This window comes from Dama dama, chromosome 14 (genome assembly GCF_033118175.1).
Source record: "Dama dama isolate Ldn47 chromosome 14, ASM3311817v1, whole genome shotgun sequence".
In the NCBI taxonomy this organism is placed as follows: domain Eukaryota; kingdom Metazoa; phylum Chordata; class Mammalia; order Artiodactyla; family Cervidae; genus Dama; species Dama dama.
Genome location: NC_083694.1, coordinates 4506241 through 4532083, shown reverse-complemented (window position 1 = coordinate 4532083; position 25843 = coordinate 4506241). Strand labels below are relative to the sequence as shown.

General features: G+C 40.5%; 1 protein-coding gene and 1 pseudogene across 1 annotated transcript in view; both read right to left on the bottom strand.

Moving 5' to 3' along the window:
• Nucleotides 1–1587: 1587 nt before the first annotated feature.
• LOC133069534 (C4b-binding protein alpha chain-like) lies at nt 1588–7540 on the bottom strand (annotated as a pseudogene).
• Nucleotides 7541–25128: 17588 nt separating this feature from the next.
• LOC133069533 (uncharacterized) overlaps nt 25129–25843 on the bottom strand; it is a 76255-nt gene continuing 75540 nt past the window's right edge. Inside the window, exon 20 of the mRNA XM_061161169.1 lies at nt 25129–25543. Coding sequence (XP_061017152.1) covers nt 25379–25543 — 165 coding nt within the window. The 3' untranslated portion in view covers nt 25129–25378. The remainder of the gene's footprint in view (nt 25544–25843) is intronic.

Here is a 25843-nt window from a genome sequence, read left to right as displayed (position 1 = left end):
GGAAGAAGAGGTGACCATCAGAAATTATAAGGCTTCCAAGAATATCTAAAGCTGTAAGAGAGACATGTGTGGGATAAGCATTGAAAGTTCCACCCAGGCCATCAGACCCTTTTCCCATTTCTGCATTCTCCTCTGCAGGCTTCTGTGTGCTCGGATTTCTTAGGGTCTCACCTCCCACTCTTTGGGGAGGACTTGCCCCAGGCTGTGGGCCAGCTCTGAAGTCACACAGAGAGAGCTGGATGCCCCGGAGGCTTGTGTGTCTGCAGAGTGTCCCTTCACCAATAGCTGACTGGTACAGCAGAATGAAAGCCCAGTTCCTTTACCTGGAATTGGGACAGAATATACACAAACTGATAGTCCAGGATCCCCTTTTGGGTTAAGGCTAAGCCACCCTCCATATGACTCTGCCTAGTCGCCCTACTAGGTGCCTTCTCTGTTCCATCCTGCTTGTGCTTAGTCTCTCAGTCATGTCTGACTCATTGAACCCATGGACTGTAGCCTGCCAGGCTCCCCTGTCCATGCGATTCTCCAGGCAAGAGCACTGGAGTGGGTTGCAGTGCCCTCCTCCTGGGGATCTTCCCAACCCAGGGATTGGACCCAGGTCTCCCACACTGCAGGCAGATTCTTCACTGTCTGTGCCACCAAGGAAGCCCATGAATACTGGAGTGGGTAACCTATCCCTTCTCCAAGTGATCTTCCCAACCCAGGAATCATACCCGGGTCTCCTGCTTTACAGGCAGATTCTTCACCAGCTGAGCCACAAGGGAAGCTCCTTCCATCCTGCTTACCCTACTCCTTTTCCTATTTCTCCCTGGAGAACTCGGAGAAGTTCCTTAATAAATCACTTGTACATAAATTCTTTTCTTGGGATCTGCTTCTGGAGAATCTGTCCCAAAAAAGACACTAAAGCTATTTTAACTGAAATATTAAAAAGTGATCACACTGGATTGGGAGATTTGGGTGTGCCCAAGAGGAATGCTTGGGTTGCATGCAGACCTTCAAAAGTGTTCAAGTTGGTTATTATTGAATGCCAAGCAAAACCAACTGTACCTTAAATATAAAGAGGAACTGAGAAGTTGTTCCAGAGAAAACACTAGTGATCAACAGAGAGAGAGAAAGCAGAAGACAGAGGAAGATGTGCTATTTGACCTGGGCACTGAAGAATGAGTAGGAAGTGAAAGTGTAGTGTAAATACATCTCATACAAGTTGCTAGCATGTAAAATAGAAAAGATGTTAATCAGAGAAACATTAGGAAATGATTGCTATAGATCCCTAATTTCTCATTCCAAGGGAATCAAAGTGAAAACAAAGACACTGGACTTTTGACAGGTGATTATTTATTTCCACCATATGACCAAATCCAGGGAAACAGAAGCTTAAGATGAGAGAGAATATAAACCACCAATAGTTCCACACTATCAGTGGCATCAAAAAATATCAAAGATTCTCCGCATACAGGTATTTTTTCAGTAAATAATAGCACTGAAGGGACGGTAGAGTGGCTAATGAGAGAAATGTGCCCAATTCTCTATTTTTAAAGGGAAGGGAAGGGAAAGAGATGTACTGATTTTTAACGAGTGCTCAACTTCAAGTCTGTACATCCAGTCCTTCAACCTCCAGAGACAGTTTATATACCTCCAGGGCCATTTTTACATCCTCAGGACTTGGGAGACACTGCATGAGTTTCCTGCTTATGAGCACTTGCTCACAGCCCATGCGAACTTCCTGAAAGAGATAAAGGATGGTTTGAGAGGTTTCTCTCCAAACTGAGAGTTTAAGCTTCCTTCAGGTTGCCTATTAAAGACAGTAAAGTTGGAATATCAAGACCCTCCATGGCACTGATGCAAAAAATCAAAAGATACTTTGTACATCTCAGCAAAATTATTCATCCTAATATCTGACCAGCACTGCTCTTAAAGCAGCAGTGAAACTATCTAAACAGAGAAGAAACAACACTGCCAAAGATACCTAGAGAACTTCTTCAGGACCAACTGAAGGGATGGATCTGATGTCTATGCAAAATCATAACATTTGTTGTAGGAAATACCTGTATCTATGGAACCCTCCTATCTGGGGGCTTGGTCTGTCTTGCTATAAAATAAGGAATTAGAATTTGCCTTAAGAGCTCAACATGTACTTTGAGAGTAAAAGTGCCGATGCCGAAATTGATTTAAACAACTCAGAAATGAGTCCTGATAGAAGGCAAATCTCATCAGTGTCAGCTGGGACAGTGCTCTGGAGCAGGTTATCATTTGTAGAATGTGATAGAACACCTGAGGTGTGCCACTTACCCACTCACACTTGGGCACTTCTGGGTACCACGTCCCATTCTCTGAGCAGATGATATTTGGAGAGCCAACCATACATAAGCCAGAGTCACATGGACAGTGATGTTTTCAGGCTGAACATACTGATCCTTGTCCACAGAAAAAGTTCCATCTTCTACCTATGGTTTCAGACACAGAGCTATAATAGAAAGACAAATATGGTCGTTTTGTGATTCTCAGAATAATCATACAGTAGTAAAGAATATTGGCGGAGTGAGAAACATTGATAATAAATTATGCCTGCATGCTGAGAGTTGCTCTTTAACTGCAGTCATTGTACTATTATAACAATAAAATTAATAATGATAATATTAATGTCATTGTACACATAGCCTCAGCTAAAATATTTTGCTGGAGAGAAAAATTAGGTAAAGACAATTTATGTGATTTGTCTAAGGTTGCATAGCCTTTGTGTTGCATAATTATGATATAAATCTGGGTATTATGGTCCTAGAATCTGAGTTTTCAAAACTATTGTATGGCAAAGCCATATTTTCAGCATCCTAGATAGGCAATCTCTAGTCTCATACCCTTAGTATCTTCCTGTATTAAATGGAGACAATGGTGGGAAATTAGACCCTTGAATTGCTGTTAGAAGAAAAAGAAAAAAAAAGAGGCATGCATAATCTTGGTTTCATATCAGATCAGCTTCTCTATGAGGAGGTGATGATATGTACCAGGTGCTAATGGAGATAGCAGATACTTCAAGAATGTTTGGGATTTTCCCATAAGAGTCCTCATTCTAACTTTTGCAAGGACTGTAAATTTTTGTTAAAACCTCACTATTCTCTTAAATTAAAAATTATTGTCTCCAATTCTTGAATTATGACAAAGATAGTACTGGAGTGCAGTGTGAAAACCATGGTCCATTTAATGTGGTGCTGGCTTCATGGATTACTTACTGGAGTAAAAAAATTTTGACTCCTACTTCATACCATAAACCCATAGGATTCCAAGTGAGCTGGGGATATCAACGTGAAAGGTAAAGCAACAACACTCTGGAAGATAACAGAGGAAAATATTTTTGAAACAATTTTTCTTTAAATAGCATGTATTTTTTCAAACAGCCCAGTACCACATCCAAGTATTGAATACACAGGAAATGAATGAACAAATGAATAATAAACACAAGCTTTTAAGTGCTGCCTCTGGCTGGGTGGAAACCATACTGTCAGAATATACATGATGGTCCTACTATCTTAGCAAGGGCCATGAGTAAAGTGGAGTCACCTTTACACTGAGGCCCTGGAGATGACCAATGTGAATTTCTGCAGGTGATTTTTTCTTCTCCAACTAGAATATATCCTTCATCACATTTATACTGCACCACAGTAGTAAAGGATAAAAGTGAACTCACATCTTCATAGGATCCATGTGCAATGCTAGGAAACACACTGCAGTCTTGAATGGTGAAAGAGAAAGGTAGAAGAGAATGAGCTAGTTTAATTAGCTATTCAGAGGGAGGGACTCTTCCCATTTTAGAGAACAAGGTCATTAAATTATATTACTGAGGTATGTTTCATTCCCTTAACAAAATCACTGTGTGTGTGCTAAGTCGCTTCAGTTGTGTCTGACTCTTTGCGATGCTATGGAAAGTAGCCCACCAGACTCCTCTGTCCATGGAATTCTCCAGACAAGAACACTGGAGTGGGTTGCCATGCCTTCCTCCAGGGGATTTTCCCAACCCAGGTATTGAACTATGTTTCCTGTGGCTCCTGCATTGCAGGTAGATGCTTTACTACTGAGCCACCGGGGAAGCCAAAAAAAAAAAAAAAAAAAACGCACTAGGAATGATTCAAACATTAGAGAAAAGGAAACATACCCTTCAGTTCAGTTCAGTTCAGTTCAGTCACTCAGTCATGTCTGAATCCTTGTGACCCCATGGTCTGCAGCACACCAGGCCTCCCTGTCCATCACCACCTCTCGGAGTTTACTCAAACCCGTGTCCATTGAGTCAGTGATGCCATCCCGCCATTTCATCCTCTGTCATCCCCTTCCCCTCCCACCTTCAATCTTTCCCAGCATCAGGATCTTTTCAAATGAGTCGGTTCTTCACATCAGGTGGCCAAAGTATTGGAGTTTCAGCTTCATCATCAGTCCCTCCAATGAACACCCAGGACTGATCTCCTTTAGGATGAACTGGTTGGATCTCCTTGCAGTCCAAGGGACTCTCAAGAGTCTTCTCCAACACGACAGTTCAAAAGCCTCAATTCTTCAGCACTCAGCTTTCTTTATAGTCCAACTCTCACATCCATACATAACCACTGGAAAAACCATAGCCTTTATTGAAAAAGTAATGTCTCTGCTTTTTAATATGCTGTCTTATTTGGTCATAATTTTTCTTCCAAGGAGTAAGCGTCTTTTAATTTCATGGCTACAGTCACCATCTGCAGTGATTTTGGAGCCAAAAAAAATTAAAGTTTCTCACTATTTCTATTGTTTCCCCATTTATTTGTCATGAAGTGATGGGACCGGATGCTATGACCTTATTTTTCTGAATGTTGAGTTTTAAGTCAACTTTTTCACTCTCCTCTTTCACTTTTATCAAGAGGCTTTTTAGTTCTTCACTTTCTACCATAAGGGTGGTGTCATCTGCATATCTGAGGTTACTGATATTTTTCCTGGCAATCTTGATTCCAGCTTGTGCTTCATCCAGCCCAGCTTTTCACAGGATGTACTCTGCATATAAGTTAAATAAGCAGGGCGACAATATACAGCCTAGATGTACTCCTTTCCCGATTTGGAACCATTCTGTTGTTCCATGTCCAGTTCTAGCTGTTGCTTCCTGACCTGCATACAGATTTCTCAAGAGGCAGGTCAAGTGGTCTGGTATTCCCATCTCTTTAAGAATTTTCCACAGTTTCTTGTGATCCACACAGTCAAAGGCTTTGGCATAGTCAATAAAGCAGAAGTAGATGTTTTTTCTGGAACTCTCTTGCTTTTTCACTGATCCAACGAATGTTGGCAATTTGATTTCTGGTACCTCCGCATTTTCTAAATCCAGTTTGAACATCTGGAAGTTCACGGTTCACGTACTGCTGAAGCCTGGCTTGGCGAATTTTGAGCATTACTTTACTAGCGTGTGAGATGACTGCAATTCTGTGGTAGTTTGAGCATTCTTTGGGATTGCCTTTCTTAGGGATTGGAATGAAAACTGACCTTTTTCAGTCCTGGGGCCACTGCTGAATTTTCCAAATTCACTGGCAAATATCCAAATTTTCCAAAAGTGCTGTGTAGCACTTTCACAGAATCATCTTTTAGGATTTGAAATAGCTCAAATGGAATACCATCACCCCTCTAGCTGTGTTCATAGTGATGCTTCATAAGGCCCACTTGACTTTGCATTCTAGGATATCTGGCTCTAGGTGAGTGATCACACCATCATGATTATCTGGGTCGTGAAGATCTTTTTTGTATAGTTCTTCTATTTATTCCTGCCATCTCTTCTTAATAACTTCTGCTTCTGTTAAGTCCACACAATTTCTATCCTTTATTGTACCCATTTTGTGTGAAATGTTCCCTTGGTATCTCTAATTTTCTTAAAGAGATCTCTAGTCTTTCCCATTCTATTGTTTTTCTCTATTTTTTTTGCATTGATCACTGAGGAAGGCTTTCTCATCTCTCCTTGCTATTCCTTGGAATTCTGAATCCAAATGGGTATATCTTTCCTTTTCTCCTTTGCCTTTGACTTCTCCTCTTTTCTCAGCTATTTGTAAGGCTTCCTCAGACAACCATTTTTCCTTTTTGCATTTCTTATTCTTGGGAATGATCTTGATCACTGCCTCCTGTTCAGTGTCACGAACCTCTTTCTATAGTTCTTCAGGCACTCTGTCGATCAGATCTAATCCCTTGAATCTATTTGTCACTTCCACTCTATAATGGCAAGGGATTTAATGTAGATCATGCCTGAATGGTCTAGTGGTTTTTCCCCACTTTTCTTCAATTTAAGTCTGAATTTGGCAATAAGGAGTTCATGATCTGAGCCACAGTCAGCTCCCGATCTTGTTTTTCCTGACTGTATACAGCTTCTCCATCTTTGGCTGCAAAGAACATAATCAATCAGATTTTGGTGTCAACCATCTGCTGACATCCATGTGTAGTCTTCTCTTGTGTTGTTGGAAGAGGGTGTTTGCTATGACCACTGTGTTCTCTGTTAGCCTTTGCCCTGCTTCATTTTGTACTCTTAAGGCCAAATTTGCCTGTTACTCCAGGTGTTTCTTGACTTCCTACTTTTGCATTCCAGTCCCCTATAATGAAAAAGACATCTTTTTCTGGTGTTAGTTCTAGAAGGTCTTGCATGTCTTCATAGAACCATTCAACTTCAGCCTCATCAGCATTACTGGTTAGGGCATAGACTTGGATTACTGTGATATTGAATAGTCTGCCTTGAATGTGAACAGAAATTATTCTGTGTTTTTCTGATTGCATCGAAGTACTGCATTTTGGACTGTTTTGTTGATTATGTTGGCTACTTCATTTCTTCTAAGGGATTCTTGCCCATAGTAGTAGATATAATGTGCATCTGAGTTAAATTCCCCCGTTCTGGTCCATTTTAGTTCGCTGATTCCTAAAATGTCAATGTTCACTCTTGCCATCTCCTGTTTAACCACTTCCAATTTACCTTGATTCATGGACCTAACCTTCCAAGTTCCTATGCAGTATTGCTCTTTATAGCCTCAGACTTTACTTCCATCACCAGTCACATCACAACAGGTTGTTGTTTTTTTCTTTGGCTCCATCTCTTCATTCGCCAGCAAGACAGTGGCACTGGAGCAGCGGCTGCATGGCGCTGGAGCCACTGTGAGGAGCTACTCCATGTCCAATGGCAAAGGAGGGGCCAGAGAAGACGGTAGGAGGGGCAACATGGTGTTTACAGTCAAACGCCTTATGCGCCGGAAATGCTCAGAGGGCTCAAACATGCCTTGTGCGCACCAGGGTCCAGAGACCCCACAGAGACTGAGCCAGAGCTGTGTCTCCTGGGGAGGTATGGGTCAGCAGTGGACTGCTACAGGGCCAGGGGCTCTGGGTGCAGTAGACCAGGGTATGGCATAAGTCCCCTTGAAGGAGGTCACCATTAACCCCACCATAGAGCCGCCAGAACTTACACAGGACTGGGAAACAGACTCTGGGAGGGCAGACAGAAGCTTGTGCACAACAGAACCCAGGAGAAAGGAGCAGTGACCCCACAAGAGACTGACCAAGACTTACCCATGAGTGTCCAGGAGTCTCTGGCAGAGGCATGGGTTGGCGGTGGCCTGCTGTAGGTGGGGGCACTGCGTGTAGCAGTGGATGCATGGGATGTTTTGAAGGAGGTTGCCATTATCTTCATTACCTCCACCATAGTTTGGCCTCAGGTCAAATAACAGAGGGATCCCAGCCCTGCCCATCAACAGAAAATTGGATGTAAGATTTACTGAGCACAGCCCTGCCCATCAGAACAAGACCCAGTTTCCCCCTTGGTCAGTCTCTCCCATCAGGAAGCTTCCATAAGCCTCTTATCCTTCTCCATCAGAGGACAGACAGACTGAAAACCACAATCACAGAAAACTAATCTGTCTGATCACATGGACCACAGCCTTGTCTAACTCAGTGAAACCGTGAGCCATGCCGTGTAGGGCCACCCAAGACGGACAGGTCATGGTGGAGAGTTCTGACAAAATGTGATCCACTGGAGAAGGGAATGGCAAACCACTTTAGTATTCTTGCTTTGAGAAGCCCATGAACAGTATGAAAAGGCAAAAAGATAGGACACTGAAAGCTGAAGTCCCCAGGTCAGTGTGTGCCCAATAGGCTATTGGAGATCAGTGGAGAAATATTAGATGTAGGCATAATGAAAATGTTATGCTTAATATGAATGACTCCTGGACATATTTACATTAATTAGATCAACAAACAAACATTAATACCAGGTATTTAATACTGAATGCTTCTGAATTCATGTGTACCCAAAATTTGTTTAGGTTCATTTCTCTTATATTTAGAATTATTTGATTTATAAGTACTTATTTTTCTTTAGGCAAATTAGATTAGAACTCATTTACAAATTAGCCTCAGCAATATTATCCAAAGACAAAGACAAAGAATGAGACACACAAATATCGAGACAGACACAAAACGAGTTCTGGCTTCATTTTCTAAACTTAGTCATGAATCAAGTATCACAATAAAAAACTCACTAATTGTACATGACAGTTGGAATAAGAAAATGTTTAAAGGCTTCATTCCCTTTTTTTCCTTCAGTTTCAAGAATTAGAGATGGTCTATATAAGTGATCCAGAGAGTTCTGGTCTCAAGGCATAGGAAGCAAAAATCAGATTCTCCTAGTAGGAGTTATTCCCTCAGGACAAGAATTCTAAAGAGATTTTTTTTTTCTTCAAGCTTTATTTATTGTTTGAGAGTTAAACTGGTTGGGGGCCAGTTAACTTTCTATTGACATAGTGTACTTAATTATGCAAATTGAAGGTTCATAATTTTCATAAATACCCTCTTCTTTCTTGTTAATGGATTTGAAAGGTTTGTCAGCCAGTATAACAAGGGTGTTGGCATGTAAAGCAGAACAGGATAAATTATGTCTTTTGACCAGAGTAACCAAATCCTCATCTAGACCTTCTAAAAAGGTGGAGTTAAGCAAGAATCATTTTGGTGGTTAGAGAATGATTCAGGTGTCAAGCCTGAATATTGCAAAAAGTTTTTGGGTTTTTTTTTCCCCCCAATCTCCCATAATAGTCGGGATTAATTCATTCAACCCTTGCTTGCATTGTTGAATCATTGTCCACTTTGTGGTTTTTGGAAAAAGTGCTGGGAGAGGTTTGAGCAATTTTCGAGCTATCTCCTTCAGTACAAACCTCTGGACTATGTGATTCAAGGTCCATTAAGGGGCATTTCCACCCTGCTTCCTATATGCATTCCCTTGCTTTGCTTTCAGAAACTAACAGCTGTATTAGTTTATATCGATCTGAAAACCCAGACTTGTAGGTCTGGATGGTTAATTCAAATTCCTTAGTAAATCTCTAAAGATCCTGACTTGGGTTGGGAAATTCCTTGGCTAAGGCCTTAAGTTCTGTTCGAGTCCAAGGTGTATAGATTAGAACCGAAGATGATACATTTCTCCCTGCAATAGGTTTCTCTGCAAGGAAGCTACAATCAGTTCTGCCTTTTTGTATTTAATCCCCCTTTGCTGGGGAAAAGAGAGCAGCAAGAGATGGAAGAGTTGGAAGAGAAAAGGCCGTCTGGGCCAAGCAGTTCAGATAGAAGAGGGTACATAGAAGAGCAGAGGGAGAGACAGTGTCAGTGCTAGCCACCTCTTTTAGTTCTGATACAGTGTCGAGCAATTTCTTGTTGGATTCCTGCAAAGAAGTTACCTATTGTTTCCTCTTTTAGAAGCTTTTAAATGCCAAAGTAAGCATTCCATTCAGTCTGCTTGATTTTACAACCGGCTTTTTTTAACTGCACGTCAAAATATCAATTTTGTCCTCCAATTTGGCCATTTTAGACAGAGATCTCCTTTAGTATAATTTCCCCAATTTGGTATGTAGTTTCAAGTACAAGTCTTGTAGCACTAGATGGAGTGTTAGAGGCTGCTTTCTTATGTTCCTTGCTTCTGTTTGAGAGGCTCTATTTCCCATTTTTAGATGAATTTGTCACAGATAGCATTCACTAGTGAGATGGTGTGGTGGGCCAGTGTGCTGTTTGTGAGCTTAACTCCTCTAGGAGTCACCCCCGAGCCACTTCAGCCCTCTTAAATGACTCAGTACCTCTCCTCAGCAGTTCAAGATCACCGCAGGTTCTCAGGTCACTGAATGACCAATCCTTTTTTATTTATTGCTTTTACTTAATTTTTATTTATTCATTTATTTTAATTGGAGGCTGATACTTTACAATATTGTGGTGGTTTTTGCCATACATCAACATTAATCAGCATTAGGTATACACATGTCCCCTCCCTCTTGAACCACAGCCCCCCTCCCCCACCGCCGCCACCTCCTGCCCCATCCCACTCTTCTGTGTTGTCCCAGAGCATTAGCTTTGGGTTTCCTGCATCATACAGCAAACTCCCACTGGCTATCTATTTTACACATGGTGATGTATATGTTTCAGTGCTATTCTCCCAAATCATCCCACCCTCTCCTTCCCACACTGTGTTCAAAATGCCTATGCCTCCTTTGCTGCCCTGCCAGTAGGACCATCAGTACTATCTTTCTAGATTCCATACATATGTGTTAATATACAACATTTGTCTTTTTCTTTCGGACTTGCTTCACTCCGTATAATAGGCTCTAGATGTATCCACCTCATTTGAACTGACTCAAATGTGTTCCCTTTTTATAGCTGAGTAATATTCCATTGCCTGGAGGAGGCATGGCAACCCACTCCAGTATTCTTGCCTAGAGAATCCTATGGACAGAGGAGCCTGGCGGGTTATGGTCCATAATGTCACTAAAAGTTGGACACGACTGAGGTGATTTAGCAGCAGCAGCAGCAATATTCCATTGTGTATATGTACAACAACTTCCTTATCTGAATGGCCAATTCTTATCTGTGACTCCTGGACAAGCAAGTGTTTTAATTAATGAGTGGGTTTCCCTGTAGGAGCACTGCAAGATATGAGGACTTGGCCTCCCCCACTCCTGTAAATTTCTGTCACCTGAGAAAACCGTAACTGGCCAGGGAGAGTCTTGTCCCTTTTCTTCAGAGCAAAGCTCTCATTAATATCTTCACCTTTATCCCATAAAACTCTCTTAAGGCAGCTGGATTGAGGAAAAGCATCAGATCAGGAAAAGCAGCTTACTTAACTACTCAGCACATACCATTCAGTCTTCTATGACTGAACAACCTTGATATTTTTCAACCAAGCCCTGGGTATTCCTCAGTATCCTTCAATCAGGCCTCCCTGGTATCTTTCAGGCAGCCCCTCACCCAAGTATCTTTCAATTAGGTTGTAAATCCTTTGTATCTTTCAATTGAGCTCCATTCAATGTCTAGGCCATAAGTGGGCATGCCCCAGTATATTTCAACTGCCACCCCCCAGTATCTTTCAACTGGGAGGGGGCAGGCAACCTGCCCCACTGCCAAATAAAACTCAGGATCATCGACAAACATGGGAGATCTGAGAACCAGGAGAGACTTACAAAATTCATCTGGCCTCTCTGAGGAGATGGATGGGTACAAGGGCTGCTGCTGGAACCAAAGCTCCAGTTACTCACAGAGTTCAGGGCACTTCTTCAGTCGCTATAACTGTTGACTTTAAATACGCACAGTATGAGAGTAGCAAGTTAAGTTTTCTTTGGGGCGATATGAGGACTGCAGCCTGGGAGACAGAACCTCTCATAGCTCTGAGAAATTGTTCCATTGAGGTAGGATGGAAGGACGGGATATATGTGATTTCGGTAAAGTGGGAGTACATGCAATCAATCACGTTTTTTAAGAAAGTTTCTGCTTGTTTTGTGAAGCTTCTTCTAGTCATGAGAAGCAGTAGTCACCATGAAGGATTCTAGATATGAGGAAACACAAGAAGTGGATTCATAAAATTTCATGCAAAATGGACACAGTAAAGGACAGAAGTGGTATGAACCTAACAGAAGCAGAAGATACTAAGAAGAGGTGGGAAGAATACACAGAAGAATGACACAAAAAGGATCTTCACGACCCAGATAATCACAGTGGTGTGATCACTCATCTAGAGCCAGACGTCCAGGAATGCGAAGTCAAGTGGGCCTTATGAAGCATCACTATGAACAAAGCTAGTGGAGGTGATGGATTTTCAGCTGAACTATTTCAAATCCTAAAAGATGATGCTGTGAAAGTGCTGCACTCACTTATGCCAGCAAGTTTGGAAAATTCAGCAGTGGCCCCAGGACTGAAAAAGGTCAGTTTTCATTCCAATCCCAAGGAAAGGCAATGCCAAAGAATGTTCAAACTACCACACAATTGCACTCACCTCACGCCCTAGGAGAAGGCAATGGCACCCCACTCCATTACTCTTGCTTGGAAAATCCCATGGATGGAGGAGCCTGGTAGGCTGCAGTCCATGGGATCGCTAAGAGTCAGATATGACTTATATGCAGAGCACATCATGCAAAATACCAGGCTGGATGAAGCACAAACTGGAATGAAGATTGCCGGGAGAAATATCGATAACCTCAGATATGCAGATGACATCACCCTTATGGCAGGAAGCAAAGAAGAATTAAAGAGCCTCTTGAGCAAAGTAAAAGAGGAGAGTGAAAGAGTTGGCTTAAAACTCAACATTCAGAAAGCTTAAGATCACGGCATCTGGTCCCATCACTTCATGACAAATAGATAGAAACATTGGAAACAATGGAAGCTGTGAGAGAGTTTATTTTGGGGGGCTCCAAAATCTCTGCAGATGGTGACAGCAGCCATGAAATTAAAAGAAACTTGTTCCTTGGAAGGAAAGCTGTGACTAACCTAGACAGCATAAAAAGCAGAAACATTACTTTGCCAATAAAGGTCCATCTAGTCACAGCTATGGTTTTCCCAGTAATCATGTATGGATGTGAGAGTTGGACTATAAAGAAAGCTGAGCATCGAAGAACTGATGCTTTTGAACTGTGGTGTTGGAAAAGACTCTTGAGAGTCTCTTGGCCTGCAAGGAGATCCAACCAGCCTATCTGAAAGGAAATCAATCCTGAATATTCATTGGAAGAACTGATGCAGAAGCTGAAACTCCTGGCCACATGATGCTTAGAACTGACTCATTGGAAAAGACCCTGATTCTGGGAAAGATTGAAGGTGGGAAGAGAAGGGGATGACAGAGGATGAGATGGTTGGATGGCATCACCAACTCGATGAACATGAGTTTGAGTAAACTCTGGAAGTTGGTGATGGACAGGGAAGCATGGCGTGTTGCAGTTCATGTGTTCACAAGGGTTTGGACACAACTGAACGACTGAAATGAACTGAACTGAACTGAACAAGAGTTGGACTCATAAAATCAGCTCCTGAGAATATCTAACTATCTGAAGACCTGTCCTGTCAGTTTTCTGGGAGCACAGAGTGCTTCATTTCATTTCTGTTCTCCACTTTGTACCCTTGAAAGGGGTTGTGGAAGTCAGCAACTATAGCAGCACATGATTTAATCCTGGTAGAGGTAGATGGCAAGCACCTATGGCAAGTGCCAATTTGTGGTTGACACGATCAGTGGAAAAAATAAAGTCAAGAAATTCACTAATACATGTATAGTTGATTGATTGTAAACAAAGGTACCAAGGTAATGCAGGAAGAAGGATAGACTTTTCAATAAATGGTACCAGAGCAATTGACCATTCATATGCAAAAAGAAAAAAGGAAAAGAAAGTTTGACTCTTACCTTTTACCATATGCAAAAATTAATTCAAAATGGGTCATAGACATAAATATAAAACTAATTTGAGGACTACTAGCTTTCTTAACAGAGAAGGCAATGACAACCCACTCCAGTACTCTTGCCTGGAAAATCCCATGGATGGAGGAGCCTGGTTGGCTGCAGTCCACGGGGTCGCCAAGAGTCGGACACCACTGAACGACTTCACTTTCACTTTTCCCTTTCATGCATTGGAGAAGGAAATGGCAACCCACTCCAACGTTCTTGCCTGGAGAATCCCAGGGACAGGGGAGCCTGGTGGGCTTCCGTCTATGGGGTCACACAGAGTCGGACACGACTGAAGCGACTTAGCAGCAGCAGCAGCAGCAGCAGCAGCTTTCTTAAGCTAGTATAATATGCACTCATTCCTCTATGTATACCAGAGTCTAACATTTGTTATAGAACACTATCTCTAGCGCATACCTGCCTGAGCCACAGTCATTTAACTCCTTGCAATGAGTTAATGCAAAGTCAGATTTTAATATATCATCTCACTTTTATAAAGCAGCAGTCCCCAGCTTCCTTCCCCACACACCCCACCTCCAGGTCACACATCAGGAGGTAAGCAAGAATGGCAGGCAAGCAAGGGAAGCTTCATTTGCTCCCCACTGCTCACATTACCTGAACTGTCCCTGCCTCCCATCACCCTCCCACCATGGAAAAATTGTTTTCCACAAAACCAGTCCCTGGTGCCAAAAAGGTTGGGGACTGCTGTTATAAAGGGGTGATATATTTAGCTTTTTAAAAAACTCATGACCTGAGGTTGAAGACATAATCTATTAAGTTATTCACTGTTCCTTATAAAATAACCCCAACAATAAACTGCTTTTCTATTTTTATATCAGACCAAAAAAAGTTCTCCTGTACAATAATGCTTTTTTTTTTAACAATGAATGTAAATATTTGATCCATTATATTTCCCACTTTTGCTTGATGTTGACTTTTTAAAAATTCACAATGTGAGAGTTGCAAGGACTACAGCCCAGGAAATAGAACCTTAGGTAGCTCTGAGAAACTGCTCCAAAGAGGCAAGGGAAAGGTCAGTACCTATGTGATTTTGGTGAAGGGGGAATACATGCAGTCAAGCACATATTTTCCCAGGTTTCTACTGGTCTTGTGAAGCTTTTGATAGTCACAAGGGATAGTCATCACCATGAAGGACTTTAGTGCTTGTCTAGATATGGGGGGATACAAGAGTTGGGCTCATTTAATCAGCTCCTGAAAGCATCTCTCTGAAGCCCTGTCCTGCCCGTTTTCCCAAGCACAGAGTGCCTCACTTGCACTCTCCACCCTGAACTCCTTTCAGGGGTGTTGAAGGTCAGCAGCTGTAGTAATCCTTGGAGTACCTCTACAAGTACCAATGGCAAGTGGAAAGTAGTAGCTGACACTGAAAATAAACTCAATCAAAATTACTATGTAAATTAAATTTTAGTAAATTTACTTCTCTCTCTAACATGACTTTAATTTTTCATTTTTATTTTAGCAAGCCTAAACTATGCATAGCTACTATTAATATAAGCTGATATATTCTTTTTTAATTTTGAAATTATTGTTTCTACTGCATAATGTGCCAAACCTTAAAAAAAAAAAAAGAAAAGAAAAGAAAACTACTTAAGAAAACTCTTTAGCAAGGAAAAACTTCAGTTATATAAATACACATCATTTGTTATGTATAAGTGTTATAATGCATGGTAGTTCATTTTATCTTTAAATCTAAAAATATCAGTATCAGAATGTTTATGATTTGCTAAAAATGATGGGTACACATGATTAGGAGTGAATTATTCACATTCACAATTAGATCAGAGAAATTTTAAGGAAATCTTGCTCCTTTTGTGACCCGTTGCTTCCCTAAGGAGGCAGCAAAATGGCAGCTCAATTCAGTTTCCATTCATATAAAATGTTATATCTGAAAGATTCTGATTCATCAACGTTGTTCTCCCAGGTTCTCTTATTAAACCTGAAAAAAGAGTGTCATATACTTACAGGTTGTTTCCCTATAGTCAGAGAACAATATTTAGCAGTAGAAACTTTTCATCAATCTTTTGTTCAGCTGTGTTAGTACCAAACTAGCATGTCATGTAACTTCATAGACTCTTTCTTCATGATATCCATTATTCAGCACATACTGTCAGCAAACCTCTAATGGAAATATAAAGATGAACTTAAGAGGGACAATTCCACTTAAAACAAGGAGATGAATGCAACTGCTCTACTTTCTAGGCATGGGAGCCATCATTTCAAGGAAGAAAGAAAATCTTAGTGCTAAATATGGGAAAGTAATATTTCAGTGGAAATGAGTTGAGGATCTTAGGGAGAAGCAGAGAAGCAATAATCTTATCTTGCTTGGTAGAAGTTCAAGTCAATAAAGAAGCCAGCAAGAAACTGGAGGATCCTTCTTGGAAGAAACTGAATGGTATCAGAGAGGATACCAATAAACATTGATGCTTGCAGAGTCTCCTGAATGTATTATGATAAAACTAAGCTAATGATACAAGGATAGTAGTTCATATCTTTTTTCTGCAACAGTACAGAGGCAGAACTGTATTCAGACTGGTCAGCAGCTTGTCCAAAGAGGTTATCAGGGATCAGGTCCCTTCCTCTTTGTTGCCCCAACATCTCCAAGCATGTTGCCCCCATGAGCATGATGGAAGTTCATTCAGCAGCACCCTGTCAGCATTTCAGGCCTCAGAGTGTGAAAGAGGAAGTGAAAAGTAAGCAGCTTCCTTCTCAGGAAAGTGAGTAGGAAGCCGCACCCACTGGGAGGTTGCTCCAAGGGAAGTTTAGCTGAGGAGCCATTTGCCCTGCTAATATCTAAAGGGGTAAGAGTAGTTCTGTTATTTACAGGAGGCAGGAAATACTAGGAAACAACACCTCCATTATAGCCCCCAACAAGAAAAAAATAGCTCACTGCCTAATCTCCCCATGCACCTAGAACCTAAATCAGTTTTTATGGGCCTCACCCTTGAAAATGAACATACAATCCAGAATCATCATCAACAGATATTTGTGATGAATAGAAATTCCAAAGAAACTGTTATTAGTATTCTCTGAACTATGTAAGTAACCTTCACATATCTAAAGAACAGAATACTTTTTAAAATGCTGTGAACATTTTATAAAATCAATAAAATTATTAAAGTATAAAGTCAAGGAAATATCCCCAAAGACCGTGGGGGAGGGATGAGTCAGAGATGATGGTATAGGAGACAGAAAGAAAATTATAGGATTGGTAGAGAGGTTTGTTACCTGAGTAATAGAATACCCATAAATTTTTTAAAAAATGGAGAAGAGAAATATGAAGAAACTATACCAAATATATAGAAGTTATACAAAATGTCTCTGAAAGAAAATAATACAAGTGTCCTACAGAAGATTAGATATGAAAAAGTCCTATACAAGTAATAGTTAAAATGACTTCTGACTTTTTCACCTCAGTGTTGGAAACTATCACACTTAAGAAGATCCTATCTTTAAAAGTTCTAAAAGAAAATTACTTTTAATCTAGTTTTCTACATTCAGCAGAGTTATCAATCACATGTTCAAATAAAAACAGTTTAAACATGTAGGAACTCAATGCCTTACTTTATATCATTTTCCTAAGCAGCTCCTTGAGGATGGCAATAGTGGTAAAGAACCCGCCTGACAACGCAGGAGACAAAAGAGATGCGGGTTTGATCCCTGGGTCAGGAAGATCCCCTGGAGGGGGGAATGACAACCCACTCCAGTATTCTTGCCTGAAGAATCCCATGGACAGAAGAGCCTGGTGGGCTGCAGTCCATGGGGTCGCAAAGAGTCAGATATGACTGAAGCGACTTAGTACACATGTATCATTTCCCAAGCAGCTCCTTGAAAATGTACTCCAGGAAAACGAGGAAATAAATTAATAAAGAGGAGAACATGAAGCCAAGAAGCTTAGACAGAGTAGGGAGGCAAGTATACAGACATGGGAGTATCCACTTCTGCCGAAGAGTATAACAGACAGAGTCAAAGTCCTGCCAGAATCACCAGAGCCCCAACACGTCAGCACAATCTGAACAATTTTTAAAAGCCGGTATCTCTGCTTTGTTTTGCCCAGGCTTTCTTCAGAGCCTATGCAGGCTACTCTGACAGCTTGCAAAACAGATCAAAAGTATCAGGTAATTAGCACTTCCCAAAGGCAAACCTTAACATCTATGAGGGATGGAAGACATTGTACCAATACCTCATCCCTTGCCTTTGAGAGAGATAACCCTCAGGTATATGTTTGACACCCCTTTATAGCTTCCCCATGGGTTTGGGTTCCAGTCACCCACAGAAGTAGGTGGCCACCTTCCCTTGTCTGCTCATTATCTCACTCAATTTCTTAAATACTCTTAAACATATTTTAAGCACCGACATAAAATTTACCAAGTATTTCTGAATATATAACACTGAAACATCAGTTATCTATCACTAGATGAACTCACAAGTGAGTTTTTGCTGCAGAATACACTGATATGCTACAATGTAAAATATGAAATAGTTTTTCATCCTCCTCTCTAATAAGTTTATTCTGATGTAAACAATGAAATGCCTTGCTTAAGATATAAAACTAATTCAAAAAGCAATTAAAAGAAAATAAGCAAGGAAATATTGCTTAAAAAAAGTATTAATGATTTAAAAATTTTCTGAATGAGACTTGGTAGCAAGAGAAGGGGGCTGGGAAGAAGAGTATAGTCACTCTTTCTGGTGGGAGGTGAGAATTAATGAGAGCCAGTGAGTGAAGCATAAGTGCCTGATAATTGTCTACATCTAACCTTAAGGAACTAGTCAACACCGCCTCCTCCAGGCCATGCAGACTTTGTAAGTACATAGACAGCACCACTCAGAAAGTCACAGATATAAAATGGACCTCTGTTTGAATTTCTTTTTCTCACAATTATGCAGACCCTGCTAGCACATGCTGGCAATTCATTTCTTGCTTTTGTTTTTCATGTAGTAAATCTGCCCACCTCCTGATAAGGCAATAGGAATTATATTCCATATGTTCTACAAGTTACTTTTAATATTTTAAATTAAATTATCCAGGTTCTTTTCCTTCCCTTTCACCAACTACCAGTGAGCATCACACTGAACCCTTCTGGTTAGTTCTTCTGATGAGGCTTCTCCAGGCCCTTGATTCTCACCGACATTCTAAACCATCTCTTCCACCCTCAGTGATTTTATTTTCAATGAAAAAAGTGGATAAATAATATTGAAAATGCACAAAATGCTTACTGAGAGCAGAAAGATGATCAATTGGGAATCGTCTGAGGCACCATGGGGACTCATCTGGTATCCTTATGCCCCAAGTGAAAAAGGGAAACTCAAAGGATTGTGCTACAGCCAGCTAAAACACGTGATGCAGAGTCTGATAAAGGGAGGTGAGAGATTTGAAAAAAGATAAAAAGTGATAAACAGGATCATCACAACATATCATATCACTTTTCTGCATGATGCCCACATAGCCATATAGAAAAGGCAGCTGCAGAAAAGGCCATCTGTGCTCCACTCATATCCCTACCCTGGAGGTCACTGGAAACAGCCCTGTAGCTGTCACTGCCTCCCACTCTTGGCATTTTTGGGAGGGTGCCCAGCTGGCACCCACAGTGCAAGTCAGATGTCCTGGAAGATAGTGCTGCTGGAGCAAGCCTGCTTTAATGAGGGAAGAGGGGTTGGACAAATAGCTCAGGTCCATTTTTAACTTTTTTAATGAACCTCCATACTGTTCTCCCTAGTGGCTGTACTAATTTACATTCCCACCAACAATGTATGAGTGTTCCCTTTTCTCCACACCTTCTCCAGCATTTGTTGTTGGCTGTGTGAGGTGATACCTCATTGTAGTCTTGATGTGCATGTCTCTAATAATTAGCAATGGTGAGCATCTTTCCATCTGACCTTTGGGCATCTGTATCTCTTCTTTGAATAAATGTCTCTTGAGATTTTCTGCTTATTGAGAGAGTTTATTCTTAGGTTGGTTGATAGGAAGTCCAGGGCCCTTGAGGAGGAGGAGGCAAACATTTTTTTCTACATTCCTTCACCTTAGTCACATAGGATGTTTTTCTTAAGCTCTGGGTTGCTACGGCAACAAACTATTTCACCTGAAACTAGCTTTCTTTATGCCCAGAGCTAATGATTATTCAGCGAAACAATATATCTTACTCATGGAACTGTTTTTATTAGGCTTTATGTTAATGATTATAATTTGAACCAATATATCTTACTTGGAAACATATTTTTCTTCAAAAACCTATGCCCTTGATTATATGGATACAAAATATCTCATCCAGAGACATCTTACCCCAAGACTGTTTCCCTTGGTTAATCTGGTGTTGAGGTTATTGCAAGATGTATGTTGTGGGAGAGGAGCCTGGTAAAACTTTCACAGCCTTGAGGTATTTCTGTTATCTATGTTTAGCAGTCCACCAAAAAGTATATAATGCCCCACCTAAACTAGTGATGGTGGGTACTTTTCCACCCCCTTCCAGTGCCTTTTGCTGGAAGCTTTTCTCTATCCTTTCACTTTAATAAAATCTCTGCTACATAAACCTCTGCGTGACTGAGGCCACGTCTTTGGTCCTAGAGTGAATTCTTCTCCTTCAGAGACCACAAATCTGACACCATTCACTATAAGCTATGTTTTTTAATTGGGTTTCTTTTTTTTTTTTTTTTTTATTAAGCTGTATGCACTATTTGTATATTTTGGAGATTAATCCCCTGTCATGCAAGTCATTTCAAATATTTTCTCCCATTCTGTATGTTGTCTTTTCATTACAGTTTCCATTGCTGTGTACAGCTTTTAAGTTTAACTAGGTCCCATTTGTTTATTTTTGTTCTTATTTCTCTTACCCTAGGAGAGGAATCCAAAAAGATACTGCTGCATTTTATGTGGAAGCCCTGCCTATGGACCCTCTAGGAGTTGCATAGTATCCAGTCTCATGTTCAGGTCTTTAATCCATTTTGAGTTTAGTTTTGTGTGTGTTGTTAGAGAATGTTCTAATTTCATTCTTTCATTTGTCACTATCCAGTTTTCCCAGCACCATTTCTTAAAGAGACTTCTCCATTGTATATTCTTGCCTCCTTTGTAGTAGGTTAATTGACCATAGATGCATGGGTTTGTTTCTGAGACATCTATCCCATCCCGTTGACTCACATGTCTGTTTTTATGCCAGTACTTTCTAATCGCTGTCACTTTGTTGCTTAGTCTGGAATCAGGGAGCCTGATTCCTCCAAGCTACGTTTTTCTTTTTCAAGATTGCTTTGGCCATTTGGGTTCTTTTGTGTTTCCATATAAATTTTAAAATGTTTTGTTCTAGTTCTATGAAAAATGACACTGGTAATTCGATGGGGATTTCATCAAATATATAGATTGCCTTGGGTAGTACAATCAATATTGATTCATCCAATCCAAAAATATATCTTTCCTTCGGTTTATGTCATCTTTGATTTTTTTGTCAGTGTCTTATAGTTTTCAGAGTACAGATCTTGTCCTTCCTTAGATATATTTATTCATAGGTATTTTATTCTTTTTGATGCAGTAAGTGAGGTTCTATCTTTCATTTCTCTTTCTGATTTTTCATTGTCAGTATATAGATGCAACAGATTTCTGTGTATATAATCCTGCAATCTCTCTCCTGGGCATATATCTAGAGAAAATCATAATTCAAAAAGACTAATTCACCCCAGTATTCATTGTTGCACTGTTCACAATAGCCAAGACATGGAAGCAAACTAAATATCCATTGACAGATGAACTGATAAAGATATGGTATATTTATATAATGAAATGGTACTCAGTCATAGAAAAATGAAATAGTGCCATCTGTAGCCACATGGATGGACTGAGAGATTATAATACTAAGTGAAACAAGCCAGACAGAAAAAGACAAATATCATATGATATCACTTATACGGGGAATCTGAAAAAGATTTTTACAAATTAACTTATAAGCATAACAAAAAGACACTCACAGACATAGAAAGCAAATTTATGGTTACCAAAGGAGAAGGAGGGGTGAGGGATAAATTAGGAGTTTGAGATTAACATATACATACTACTATATATAACTCAGACTTAAACTGAAGAAAGTAAGGAAAACCACTAGACCATTCAGGTAGGACCTAAATCAAATCCCATATGATTACACAGTAGAAGTGACAAATAGATTCAAGGGACTAGATCTGATAGACAGAGAACCTGATGAACTATGGATGGAGGTTCGTGACATTGTACAGGAAGCTGTGATCAAGACCATCCCCAAGAAAAAGAAACACAAAAAAGCAAAATGGTTGTCTGAGGAGACTTTACAAATGCTGAGAAAAGAAGAGAAGCAAAAGGCAAAGGAGAAAAGGAAGAATATACTCACCTGAATGCAGAGTTCCAAAGAAAAGCAAGGAGAGATAAGAAAGCCTTCCTCAGTGATCAATGCAAAGAAATAGAGGAAAATAATAGAGTGGGAAAGATGAGAGATCTCCTCAAGAAAATCAGAGATACCAAGGGAACAGTTCATGCAAAGATGGACAAAATAAAAGACAGAAACAGAAGCAGAAGATATTAAGAAGAGGTGGAAAGGACCCACAGAAGAACTATATGAAAAAGATCTTAATGATCTAGATAACCATGATGGTGTGATCACTCATCTAGAACCAGACATCCTGGAATGCGAAGTCAAGTGGGCCTTATGAAGCATCACTATGAACAAAGCTAGTGGAGGTGATGGAATTCTAGCTGAGCTATTTCAGGTCCTAAAATATGATGTTGTAAAAGAGCTGCACTCAATATGCCAGCAAATTTGGAAAACTCAACAGTGGCCACAGGACTGGAAAAGGTCAGTTTTCATTCCAATTCCAAAGAAAGGCAATGCCAAAGAATGTTCAAACTACCATACAGTTGCACTCATCTCACACACTAGCAAAGTAATGCTCAAAATTCTCCCAAGAAAGGCTTCAATAGTAGGTGAACTAAGGATTTTCAGATGTTCAAGCTGGATATAGGAAAGACAGAGGAACCAGAGATCAAATTGCCAACATCCATCAGATCATAGAAAAAGAAAGAGAATTCCAGAAAAACATCTATTTCTGCTTCATTGACTATGCCAAAGCCTTTGACTGTGTGGATCACAGCAAACTGGAAAAATCCTTCAAGAGATAGGAATACCTTACCTGCCTTCTGAGAAATCTGCATGCAGGTCAAGAAGCAACAGTTAGAACCAGACATGGAACAACAGACTGGCTCAAAATAGGGAAAGGAGAATCTCAAAGCTATATGTTGTCACCCTGCTTATTTAATTTCTATGCAAAGTACATCATGCAAAATGCTGGGCCGGATGAAGCACAAGCTGGAATCAAGATTGCCAGGAAAAATATCAATAACCTCAGATATGCAGATGACATTACCTTATGGCAGAAAGTGAAGAGGAACTAAACAGCCTCTTGCTGGAAGTGAAAGAGAAGAGTGGAAAAGCTGGTGTAAAGCTCAACATTCAAAAAGCTAAGATCATGGCATCTGATCCCATCACTTCATGGCAAGCAGATGGGGGAACAATGGAAACAGTGACAGACTTTGTTTTCTTCGACTCCAAAGTCACTGCAGATGGTGACTGAAGCCATGAAATTAAAAGATGCTTGCTCCTTGGAAGAAAAGCTATGACCAACCTGGACAGCATATTAAAAAGCAGAGACATTACTCTGCAGACAAAGGTCCATCTAGTCAAAGCTATGGTTTTTCCAGTAGTCATGTACGGATGTGAGAGTTGGACTATAAAGAAAGCTGAGCATAGAAGAATTGATTGTTTTGAACTGTGGTGTTGGAGAAGATTCTTGAGAGTCCCTTGGACAGCAAGGAGATCAAACTAATCAATCCTAAAGGAAATCAGTCCTGAATATTCATTGGAAGGGCTGATGCTGAAGCTGAAACTCAATACTTCAGCCACATGATGCCAAGAAGTGACTCACTGGAAGACTCTGATGCTGGGAAAGATTGAAGGCAGGAGTAGAAGGGGATAAGAGAGAATGAGATGATTGAATGGCATCACTGACTCGATTGACATGAGTTTGAGCAAGTTCTGGGAGTTGGTGATGGACAGGGAAGCCTGGCGTGCTGCAGTCCATGGGGTTGCAAAGAGTCGGACAGGAATGAGTGACTGAACTAAACTGATATATAAAATAGAAAACCAACAAGGACATATTGTATGGCACAGGGAACTATATTCAATATTTTTTAACAATCTATAAAAGAAAAGAAACTAATACAGATAGATACATATCTGTATAGATAGAAACAGAGATAAGTACATATATATATATATGTATGTATGCATAACTGAACCACTTTGCTATACATCTGAAATTAACACAGCATTGTAAACCATTTATATTCCAACTAGAATTTTTTTAAAAATCCTCAAATCTCAGTCCTCAGGAGTAGATTCTCAGTTTTGCTCCATACACGTTCAGAAGGTACTCAGCACAGTGTAGATCCTGTTTGCAACAATGATCCCCTCAAACTTGCTCCATTTTTAGGCTGTCCTCCCTTCCCCATCTTACTACCTTGCTCTCACAGTGCTTTCCCGGATCAGAAATTAGATACTCACAAGTCTTTGACTCATGAGAACCAAAATAAATATCAGCCAAAATAATTCCTAATAGCAGAAGCAGATGACAGCTTTTAAGACAATGAATAAACACCTTCTCTATTAAGTAGGTTCCTCTAACCATTCAAGATCCTCTGTAGCATCTAAGAGTTAGGAAAGCCTGCTATACAACTTTGTCTTATTGGAGTACACTTGAATAAGTTAAATCAATGAGACCAACACTCCCCATAGAGTTCTATGTACAAAACGGATGGGACAAGGAGCCAAGATATGAGTGGGAGAGAGATATCAGAGGATGCAAGAGTTGGGAAAAGTGATAAATGCAAAGAATAAAAGCCTCTAAACACCCCAAGATATAAGTGTGATGGACACGGGTCCTCTCATGTGCGGGGTGGTTGCTCAAGCCATTTAACACTTCTAATAAGGAAAATGGGACCAATCATTTTGAGGATTTGGGATTCCACTCACCAGGCTTTCAGAGTCTGTTCCTAAGGAAAGGATCAGGAGACCAAACCAGATAGGAATCCCCTTACTGTAAGGCAAAAGCCAAGAGGGACCATTACTGAGGCAGAGGCCAAGTGCATGGGGGCTTACAAAAGGACCTAACTGCCTCAAATTGCAGACAATGGACAAGAATTTTGGGGTGTGTTGATGTTTAATCTAAATACTGAGCCCCTGAGTAACCTACATATGGAACTGTAGAGTAAAGGCAATCCATGGAAATGTACTGCTGTGAACCCAAGTCCCTATGTCCAAGATCCCAACAGTAAAATAAACGTATCAACTTTATGTATGTGTGTGTTCACAACCTTATTTTACAAAATTAAACACAAAGACAAAATGATATTGGATATGCTAATTTTTTACTTAAAAAATGTGTACTCTGTGTCCAGAAAAGCAAAAACATGAGTCAGAAAATCATCAATAACTCCACAATCTCAAAGCACTAAATATTAACAAATTATCCTTTCTAGATAATTATTACCACAATTGGTGGTGTAAAAGAGATGATAAATGTGATTAACTGAGGTGATCTGTATTGGAATGAAGACAGCAAGAAACGTTTTCCTCTCTCTCTTGAGAAACATTACAGTGATTACCACTCAGAGGCATCCTTTGGCTTATCTATCTGAAGCTCCAGGAGTGCAATCTCCAGGGACAGCTTGTACGCTTCCAGGGCCAATTTCACCTCCTCTGGACTTGAGAGGCACTGCAAGAGTTTCTTGCCTGCGATTACTTGCTCACAGCCTTCAGGATACTCCTAGAGGAGAAACACATGATGAGTATGCTTGAAAGACTTCTCTCCCGATTGTAGGGGGCATAGTTCATGTGGAAACTGTCAGGGTTACAGATTCAGTACGAAGACACACCCCAGGGCTGGTGGGTGGGCAGGAAAACCAGACACACCTTGTTTCCCACCATCATCTTCCTGAGAGGAATATAACTCTGCTCTGAGGCAGCCTCCCAGAAAGCTTCTGGGGGGTCAGACACTACTTCTAACCATCTGGAAATGGGACAAGAGTATATCAAATCCTCTAGAAGAGTCGGGAGTCAGTACTAC